The sequence below is a fragment of the Eschrichtius robustus genome, chromosome 2 (assembly GCF_028021215.1).
Source record: "Eschrichtius robustus isolate mEscRob2 chromosome 2, mEscRob2.pri, whole genome shotgun sequence".
NCBI lineage: Eukaryota > Metazoa > Chordata > Mammalia > Artiodactyla > Eschrichtiidae > Eschrichtius > Eschrichtius robustus.
The window spans coordinates 116,669,604-116,680,090 of record NC_090825.1 but is presented as its reverse complement, the minus strand read 5'-3'; the positions used below and the strand labels follow the sequence as shown (position 1 = coordinate 116,680,090).

The following is a 10,487-nucleotide window of genomic DNA, read 5'->3' as shown; positions in this document are numbered from 1 at the left end:
ACATCTCTTCCTCACACCTGACACCCCAGGCTGGGCTAAATCTCCTTTTAAATTACTCTCATTCCTCTCTTTCTTGTACCTCTCATAGCTATAATGCTATTTACTTGAATAGTGACTTAAATTGGGATTTATTTGGGTGTTTATTTGATTATTATCTGTCTCCCCCATTAGACTAAGTTCCAGTCTGGTTTTATCTGAACTGAACCTTGAAGGAAATGACATGTCACCTGTCAGGACTTCCTCTGGAAGTACAGCTCAAATTCTTTGAAATTACTCCCATCAAAAGGTAGGATGTGTCCCCACTGCTTGAATACGGACTCTGTGGTTCCTTGACCAATAGGGTTGGGCAGAAATGACACTATGCCAGTTTTTAGGGCCAGGCCTTAAGAAAACTGGCATCTCTCATTACGTCACTTTGTTTTTTTGTTGTTGTTTTTTTTGTTTTGGAACCCGGGCCCCCGGCAGTGGAAGCACAGAGTCCTAACCACTGGACCACCAGGGTATTCCCTCCATTTCGTCACTTTGGATGCTTTCTTTTAAACCCAATCACCATGCTATGAGAAAGCCCAAGTGGCGCATGGTGAGGAACCAAGAACCTTGGTCCTCAGTCTCAGATGAGCTCCCAGCTGACAGCACCAACTTGCCAGTTATGCGAGTGAGCCATCCTAGGAGTGGAGCTTCTCATACCCTCACCCCCCACCCCACTAACCATCCCAGGCAATACGACATAGAGCAGAAATAAGCTTTCACTATTGAACCCTGCCCAAAGTGAAGATTTCTGAGCAAAGTGATTTTCTTAAGCTGTAAATTTTGGGTGGTTTGTTAATACAGCAGTAGATAACCAGAACATCAACCAGTATGACAAGCCTGTGCAGAAAGGCAGCACTTCCCAGGGCAGGATCACAAAGCTATCTGTGATGTCATGTTATCCTGAGCTTTGCTGAGCCCCAGCTAGCTAAGAACCTGTAGTTTTTGTTGACATAGAGTGGGAGTCCGTGGCAGTCCTCAACCAGGCTGACCGTCCCTCATGTCCGTGCTAGTATGCAGGGTGCGGACCTGGATCCAGGGTTCTCTCTTGCTCATAACTTCCCATCCTCAGGAACTGGCTGCTGGAGCCTTTTAGGGTTTTGTCCTAAATGTGAAGGGCAGCTGGCGGAGGTGAATGTTGAGTGGCAAGGGAACATCAAGCAGCACCTCCTAAAAGACCCTAGAGAGGGGACAGAGTTCATGGGGAGATTCAGTGATCGCTGCCCCAGAGCAATGTGCAGCTTTGTTCAGGGTAATTCAAAGGAGCATTCGCATTTGAAAGACAAAGTTCCTAGAGGTCTCTGTCCTGAGGCACATAAACCACAGAGCACCCTATAGGCCCATGATATCCGATACAGTAGCCACTAGCCAAATATGGCTATTTACATTTATTTATGTATGTATGTATGTATGTATGTATGTATGTATGTATGTATTTATTTATTTATTTATGACTGCGTTTGTTCTTTGTTGGTGTGCCTGGGCTTTCTCTAGTTGCAGTGAGCGGGGGTACTCTTCCTTGCGGAGCATGGGCTCTAGGCACACGGGCTTCAGTAGTTGCAGCACGTAAGCCATTATGGCTCACGGGCTCTAGAGCCCAGGCTCAGTAGTTGTGGCGCACGGGCTTAGTTGCTCCGTGCATGTGGGATCTTCCCGGACCAGGGTTCGAACCCGTGTCCCCTGCATTGGCAGGTGGATTCTTAACCTCTGCGCCAGCAGGGAAGTCCCTGGCTATTTAAATTTAAATTTTAATTGGAATTTTAAAAAATTTAAAAAGCAATTCCTCAGTCACCTGAGCTACATTTCAAGTACTGCTGAGCCACGTGAGGCTACTGGCTGCTGGTACTGGACGGTGCAGAACATTTCCATCAGAGAAATTCTGTTAGACTCTACAGCTCTAGGCCCTTAAAAACTGATCAACAGAGGTGGCCTTGCCCTCAAGGACATGAGAACAGACACAATAAAAAAGGAAAGATAAAACAAGGGCTACCACTGGGAGAGCCACAGGAATGGCCATGTTTGTCAGGTCACAACATCCAGCCAGAAAGAGGCACCTAAGCAGCTAAGGAGAGCAGCCTAAGTGGCTTACCTCCAATCATTTAATTTCAACTTCCCTTTGTGGTCATCGACAACATTTTTTCCAAACTCCTTCTTAATATAGTCATTTCCTACTTGGGGGTTTCAAATTCTATAACTTCAGAATCCATTATGTTCAACCAAAATGCAGCACAGCATCATGGTTAAGAACATGGACTCTGGATTCAGACTGCCTCTGTCAAAACCCTGTTCCAAGGCTCACTAGCTTGGGTGACCTTGGCTTATTGGGTTATTCATTCTCATAGAACCTGCATTTTCTCATCTGTAAAATGTAGACATTAGAACCTACTTCACAAGGTTATTATGAGGATCACATGAAATAATACTAATAAGGCATAATGGTGTCATGAAATAGTGTATACTCGATAAATATTAGCTCTGGTAATAGCTAATATCTAATAGCCTGAGCGTAATCTTATTTGGGTTTCAAAACAAGCCCTCAGTGAGGATTGGTGGGGATGTGTGATCACCTTATTCTTCCCTGCCTCCATTTTACAAGTCTCCTTCATGCCTGACTTCAGTTCTAATCTCTTCAGGCTCTTCAGGCTGCCCAGAGCCTGGTACCAGAATGTGAGGACTCTTATCTTGGGTGAAGCCACTCTCCTTTTCTATTCTTGAGCTTCCCTTCATTGCTTAGGCTCAGGCCCCCTAAGTACTAAGTGTGTTCCTAGGAGGAATAAAGATCACAGGAGGCTGGAGTCTCATACTATGGGGGAAATTTAGAGATTAGAGTGGAATAAAGAGACATGTGAAGCTAAATATACAGGGGTTGTCTCAGCTGACCCTTGCTTCAGGGTCTTGCAGTTTAATGGGCCCTGGGAGAAGGCTGAGGGCTGGTGTCTGAGTGTTGCCTGCTCCTCAGCCCTTACAGTAAGTATAAGCCGGGCCCTGCCCGCTCCTCAGGACTGCGTGAGAAACATATCATATAATAGATGTGCAAATTCCCTATAAACTTAAATTACTAACGGTGTTGGAGGTTCTCTTCCCCAGGCGGCTCCTCTAAGAGAGCGGCTCCTTTAAGAGGCGGGCCCCATCACTGCTAACAAAGGAAGTCCCCGCCCCTGGTTGCCAGGGTGCTTTGTGGCGTCTCATTCTCATTGGTGGGCGTCAGCGGGGAGGCAACCCGCGGCAGCCATTTCCAACGAGCTGGCGGGGGCGAAAGATGGCGACGCCCGTCGGGTGGTCGCCGGGAGGGTCAGGATCAGTGTGTCTCGCCTTCGATCAACTGCGAGACGTGATTGAGTCTCAGGAGGAACTGATCCACCAGCTGAGGAACGTGGTACGCAGCCAGAAGAGCTGGGGGATGCCGGACTGGACGCCTAAGTGGTGGGGGCGGGGCCAGACCCTGTCCCGATGCCAGGGGCGGGCCGAGAGCACATTGCCAATAGCGTCATCACGAGGAGGCGGGGCCCAGATGTGTTCCGGCTGGTAGAGGTGGAGCCAAAAGGGGGTAGTGTCTCGTGAATATTTACCAGGGAATTTTAGTCAAAGCCAAGTTGTTTCCTACTGGTTGTGCAGAGCCTGATAGATATGCCCATCTATTCACTGAGCTTTAGTTTCCCCATTTCTTTTTTTTTTTTTTTGGCCTCGCCACATGGCTTGCGGGATCTTAGTTCCCTGACCAGGGATCCAACCCCGGCCTCTCGCAGTGAAAGCTGGAGTCCTAACCACTGGACCGCCAGGGAATTCCCAATTTCCTCATTCCTAATTGAAGATGACTTCACTGACTTCCCAGGGCCCTTGTGTGCAGAGTAACTATAACATCCTTACTCTTATGGAATCCCCTCCCCATGCTGAGTGCAGTAAGCACAGAATTGGCTCTTCACATGTTGACTTAAGGGCTTCCAACCCCTTTATGTCCCTTTGCTTTTGCTTTTTTGATCAAACCCCCGTTCATGGGTGCAAAGCATTGGAGCCACAGATTACATGGACAGGCATGGTAAAATCCTGGCCAACTGGAGTTCATGGTTTTTCTGTTTTGTTTTTTATCTGGGTAAGAAGGTGGGGACATATAAAACTGACTTCACATCTATTTCTTTAACGGTAGTATGCAGCTCTGGACACTGAATTACCTGCATACCTTTAGGTGCCCACGTCTTTCTGTTGGCAGCTGGCCTTTGCATGTGTGTTCTCACCATCTGGAACACTTTTCTTTTCCATCCTCTTCTTCTGGCCCACCCCTATTTAGCAGTCAGATATCAGGTTGACATCCCCTTCCCTTGAAGCTGTTCTGACCCTTCCCCAGGCCGGGTCAGGGGCCTCCTCTGGGAACCTCCATCATAGCACACACCATGTTAGAAGTGGTGGCCATGGGCTTTCTTCTCCATGAGACTTCTTGCTCCTTGAGGGCAGGACGTAGAGCTGAGCATCAGTGAATCTTGTGGAATGAACTTTCCCTTCTCTGGGCCCCAGTGTCATCCTAGGTGCCCTGGGCATCCCATTATCTATCCTCAGTCCTGGTCCCTAGAGAAACCCCTACCACCTCAGCCCTTCCCTGAGCCAGGCTCTGTTGCAGATGGTTCTCCAGGACGAAAATTTTGTCAGTAAAGAAGAGTTCCAGGCAGTAGAGAAAAAGCTGGTGGTAAGTGATGGCCTCTGTCAGCTTCTAAGCTTCCCCCATTTCCCAGGATCCCTGTAGTTGGGTAGAGTCATTGAGTATTAGCCTCTGAGAGCCTCCAGTCCCAAGAGTAAGGACAGGATCTTCCTGTACCCTAGCTTCTATGTGCCTTTCTGAGAAAGGGGGCTGGTTAAGGGAGCCTAGGAGACCCAACGTGGCTTGGGGTAATGAGGTCACTGCTGCTGCCCCTGCAGGAAGAGAAAGCTGCCCATGCCAAGACCAAGGTTCTCCTGGCCAAGGAAGAGGAGAAGTTGCAGTTTGCCCTCGGAGAGGTAGAGGTGCTGTCTAAACAGCTGGAGAAAGAGAAGCTGGCCTTTGAAAAGGCGTGAGTGGGCCTTGGTAGTGGGGGAACGGTTGGGGGTCCCATCTGCCCATCAGCCTTCCCACCGTTTCTTATCTTCTCCACTCAGGCTCTCCAGTGTCAAGAGCAGAGCCCTGCAGGAGTCCAGCAAGAAGGACCAGCTCATCACCAAGTGCAATGGTAGGCGGGAGGCCCGCGCTCCCTCCCATGCTTACATACGTGGGCTCTTCCCTAACAGCCCAGTGCCTGTGTCCAGAGCAGGGTTTCACCCCAACTTCTGTCCCTGGCTGAGGATACAGGCAAGCCCAGGCGGGCCACACCTTCGCAAAGGCCTTCAGGGACCAGGCAGGCCACGGAAATGAGGGAAGTAGTTGGTGTACAGTATTCTTCATGGCCATAAAGGAATGGGCTCGCTCCCATTTTTCTGGAAACATATGACCTTCTTAGTCCACCTTTTTGTTTTCCCACTTTTGGTGACTATTAGAAATAGTGTACTTTACTTATAACTCTGTTACCAGAGGAACAACGGGGCAAGCACAGTGCTGTGTGGGAGTTGACCCTTAGTTTCAGTGTTGGGGACCCAATAGGAGGAGTGGGGACTGTGGTAATGTGGAGAACCATGCCCCCTCGCAAGGGCCTAGCACCTCTGCCGTGGGAATAGGGGCCCAGTACTGTCAGATCTTCAAAAAAGAAACTGGAAACCACATTTTAATGGAAGCTTTTCTGACTTTTTAGTGTTGGCAACTGATTTAGAAATTTTTTAAGTATTGTATGGGCCAAGGAAAATATGTCTGTGGGCCATTAGGTTTCAACTCTGCTCTATGCAGATGCCTGTGGCCACTTGTTGGCTCAGTTGGTGCTCTGAGTTGTAGGGCACTTTCAGTGAGCTACCCAGTGTCCTGAGACCTTAGGACCCCCTTTCATTTTCCCAGAATGCTAAACTCCCCTTACCTAGTTTAAGTTTAAACTCCCCTTACCTAGTTTAAGAAGTAGATGTGAATTCCATATACAACATTTCCTTCATTCACTGCAGCATTCATTTTGAGTAGGCCAGAATTCAAGCCCAAAAGAGGTTCAATGTCTCTCCTGATGGGCCCCCACCTGGAGCCTTGGGCACCCCCTACCCACCAATGCAGCCTTCTCTCTCCCCTGGTGAGTACTGTCACTGGAAAGATGCCAGCAGGCTGCCATCTTGATCTGGCCAAGTGGACTAACAAGCCTCATGGTTGTTTGATCAAGAACTCCTGTTAGGGCTTCCCTGGTGGTGCAGTGGTTAAGAATCCGCCTGCCAGTGCAGGGGACACAGGTTTGAGTCCTGGTCCGGGAAGATCCCACATGCCGCGGAGCAACTAAGCCCGTGCGCCACAACTACTGAGCCTGCGCTCTAGAGCCCGTGAGCCACAACTACTGAGCCCGCGTGCCTAGAGCCCACGCTTCGCAACAGGAGAGGCCACCGCAATGAGAAGCCCACGCACCGCAACAAAGAGTAGCCCCTGCTCACCGCAACTAGAGAAAAGCCCGCGCGCAGCAACGAAGACCCAACGCAGCCAAAAATAAAATAAATTAAATAAATAAATTAAAAAAAAAAAAAAAAAAAAGAGCTCCTGTTAGGACCTCCTGGAGCCCAACAGGCAGTCAGTGCCTCCATACCCAAGGATGTTGGTCTCCTAGTCCTTCCCCTTTCCCTGGACATCCCCCAACTTCCCTAAAAGGAACCTAGGGTTCTTTCCTGGTGCTGCTAGAGGCCCTTCCTCTAGGACATTTCCTAGAGAGCAGCCAGGGCCTCAGGGCTCTGCGTCTGCTTGTGGAGGGTGTGTGAGTCACGGGGAGGAGCCTGGCTGCCTCCCCCAAGAATGTCCTGAACTCCTCCAGTAGGGCATAAGCCCTCACCTGAGGAGACCTGGTGACCTGAGCTACCCCCTGGCCTGTCTCCCACCCCCCCTACCTCCCTTTGCATGGTTCCAGTTTTACACTTACATAGTTCCCTATTCTTCTCAAAAGGCTTTTCTAACCATTCTCTCATTGGGTGCCGTTTATTCTAAATTTAGCTCGCATTTATTTTAAAAAATTCAAACACATTTATGATACTTTTTTCCCATAAGAACTTCACAAGCAATCAGTTTGGATTCACTGGATGACCCGGGGAAGGAGGTTCAATAGTCCTGGTCCTGTGACCCAGTGAGCCCATGTTTTCATTCTTTTCCTTCACCCATGTCTCTCTGTAACGTGTGCCTTAACTTTTTATCAGATCTTCTCTTTTGAAACCTTCACTGCTTCAGTATTTCTGCATTTTCAGAGCTTATGTTCTAGTTAATCTTCGTCCAGCCTTTAAAAGCAGTAGGATTTTCTTCCTTTGAGGATCAGAATTTTCCAGGACTCCCTGAGGGACATTATGTAAATGAAGCAACCCCAGATCCCTACAGCCTCACTGGATTTTAACCCAAGACACAAAACTTACGCTTGCTTCTAATGAGCACTTAATCTGGGGGTAAGCTTTGCCACCACTATCTCCCTGGGTCCTCCCCACCTGCCCTGTGGAATAGGGATCCTGTCTTCTCCCCTGAAGCCCTAACACAGGGCTGGGCATCCAGCTGGTCCTCAGTAGGTCTGGTTGGATTGAAATGACTGAACTAGGTGATGTTTCTAAGACCTAAAGGCCCAGGGGACATCCTGTTCATTCCACAAATAAAAGTATTGTACATCTAGTACGTGCCAGGTACTATTTTAGGCCTTAAGGTTAAAGCCGTGAATAAAACAAAAAATCCTTGTCCTTGTGGACCTTATATCCTAGTAGAGGAAAAGACTAATGAGCAAAATGTATGGTCTGTGAGATATAAGTGCTAAGAAGGAAAATAAAGCAGGAAAAGGGGATAGGAAGTATTGGGAAGGGTTGTGATTTTAGACTAAGAAGGGTCTTGCCAAGGAGGTGATATCTGTAAAGAGCTGCAGGAGTTGAGGGCAGGAGCCATTCATCCTCCTGCTTTTGGGCAGGGCTGACCATCTATCTCCAAGGGCCCTTGCCTGCCCTCATGTGAGCTACCTGGTCCAGAATAGAGCCGTAAAGTCACTGACACATTCATCAAGATGTTGTGCCCTCCACTCCCACCCCATCATGACTCCATAATAAACTCATTCTTACAAAGGTATTAGCAACTCCTCTTGGACAACCCCTGGGTGGGGGGAGCCAAGTTCTGAAAAGACCCCTGAGGGAATGCCTTATTTCAGGAAGGAGCTCATGGGATGGGAACCACTGCTCCTCCCTGCCTCTCTCCCCCACAGAAATTGAGTCTCACATTATAAAGCAAGAAGATATACTTAATGGCAAAGAGAATGAGATTAAGGAGTTGCAGCAAGTTATCAGCCAGCAGAAAGAGATCTTCAGGTGAGGGGTCTGGGCCAGGCTGGGGGTTGTTGATGGAAGTGGGGAGCCAGACCTCTGGTCCCTACCCTTGGGCTGTCCCCAGCCCATGCCCAGCCGGCTCCATTGCAGGAATCATGTGTCTGACTTCCGGATCCAGAAGCAGCAGGAGAACTACATGGCGCAGGTGCTGGACCAGAAGCATAAGAAAGCCTCAGGGACGCGTCAGACCTGCAGCCGCCAGCGTCCCAGGGAAAAATAAAATGGTCGTCTCCTTCCTGTCATCTGGCTGTAATGCCCAACCTCTGCCTTCTCTGCTGTGGTGGTCCCCATCCTGACCCTTCCAATCCCTGTGGGTACCTCCCTCAGGCCTCACAGTGGCCTGGACCCCAGGGAAGAGGTAGGGTGAAAGGCAAAAGACACTCTCCTTCCTTCTTCCCTGCCTGCCTTTTGGACCACCACCTGCCAGGCCACTGCTGTGTTCAGAATGGATGCTCCTCGAGTCTCCAGCCCCTGCTACTCCCCTCCCTCCCTCCTTTGGGTAGTAGTGGGGGCCCATGGGGGTGTGGGGTTGTAGCCTAGGGAAGGACTACTTGGTTGTCTAGTAGGCACTGTCCCTTCTTACTCTTGGTATTAAATTCCTTCCTACATAAACAACCCTGGTTACCCCAGTGCCCTGGTAAATTTAACTCTCTCAACTTGAAGGGCTATGTGTGTATGTGTTGTGTATGTGTCTGTGAGAAGCCCTGACTGGAGAGTTCAAAGATGGTGGGTTCCAGGACCACAGTGAATTTGGGAAATCAGTTTCCATCACATAACAAGAACGTTGTACCTGTGAATCACATTTGCACCTTTTTACACTTCTCCCAAACAGCTTATTAGTCTGCACAAATGGAGGAAGGGGAAAGGACAATGCTGTGTTCTGTGTGTGTGTGTGTGTGTGTGTTTGTGTGTGTGTGTGTGTGTTTTTCTTCTGCTGTGTCTATTTTTAAGGTGGGGTAACAGTGTGTGAAGGGGCTATGACGTGCTCAAGTTGCATATGCAGGGCTGGATGTGATGGACAGGCTTGATCCTCTCAGAAGCCATCACTAATGTGCCCTAGGTGATCAAGGGGACACACCAGGCAGGGGTCCCACTCAAGGGAGGCTGAGTCAGATTTGTCAAGTCTAGCCTTTCCTGGGTCAGTGTGAGAATGAATGCGTAGGAGGGGCCAGTGCTCTTGCTCCAGGGCCAGCTGGGGCCTGAGTCATAGCAGGACCTTGAAGCCAGAAGTTTAAGGGCAAGTGGTGCCCATTGTCATTGTCCCAGGAGAATGACAGGTGGTGGCTGCTTCCCCATCAGCACTTGTCCCCAGGGCAAGTCCTGAGGTGGCAGGGGCTGGAATGAGGGCCTTGTGAGTGCATGGGGGAGCACAGAGCTATTCTTGCCTCAGAGGGGCTTTAGAGAAGGGACCAGAGCTACCCCAGAGGTTCCTAAGAGATGCCACATCAGCATCTGGGACTTGTTCTGGCAGCCTGAAAAGCTAGAACTGTCCCCTCGTCCCCTCCAGCCTAGGTTTCCACTAAGGGCAGTGGGTCCAGCCAGGGACAGCAGTTTTTTGAGGCCCCAGTACAACTTTTGGAGTGGGGGGAGCCCTCCAAGCCATGCTCCTCTATCAAAGGTGAGGGGGGGATGCACCCTTATGAGCTCTAGCGACAGACTATGGGAGGGCCAGGGAGGAGGGGTGCACTGCAGTGATGATAAGACGCGGGGGGCTGACATAAAGATGAAATTGTTAGCAAGACCTGAGTTGTCTGGTCTCCTGGCTCACACTCTGATCCACATGTCATAGTGCTTGATCTCAGGCAGGTCCCTGCTTAGCCTCCGTTCCGTCACCTGTGATGGATGAGTGGAGTTGGGCCTAGCTCCTGGGTACAAGTTGGATGCCTGCCCTCCCCTCACCTTCCCGTCAACCAAAGCCTGGAATGCTACCCCAGGCTCTCCGGCCGTGCGGGAGAAGGGGTCTGGGAGGGTAGGACCCAGGGCCCAGCTCTCTCTGGCTGCCTACGCCGCTGTCTCGGGAGCGGACGCGGCCGCTTTAAGGCGCG

General features: G+C 49.9%; 1 protein-coding gene across 6 annotated transcripts; it reads left to right on the top strand.

The window, feature by feature from the left end:
* Positions 1–3,260: 3,260 nt before the first annotated feature.
* On the top strand, positions 3,261–9,057 carry SPATA24 (spermatogenesis associated 24). 6 transcript variants are annotated; one of them, XM_068535986.1, is made up of 6 exons: positions 3,261–3,403; positions 4,640–4,705; positions 4,936–5,066; positions 5,152–5,222; positions 8,322–8,424; positions 8,533–9,057. In XM_068535986.1, exons 1-6 carry the CDS (start codon positions 3,287–3,289, stop codon positions 8,660–8,662), a joined length of 618 nt encoding a protein of 205 aa, XP_068392087.1. In that variant the 5' UTR covers positions 3,261–3,286; the 3' UTR covers positions 8,663–9,057. The 6 variants fall into 6 exon arrangements, with proteins under 6 accessions (XP_068392087.1, XP_068392085.1, XP_068392084.1 ...); XM_068535984.1 differs by having other exon boundaries at positions 8,518–9,057; XM_068535983.1 differs by having other exon boundaries at positions 8,268–8,424.
* Positions 9,058–10,487: the final 1,430 nt, after the last annotated feature.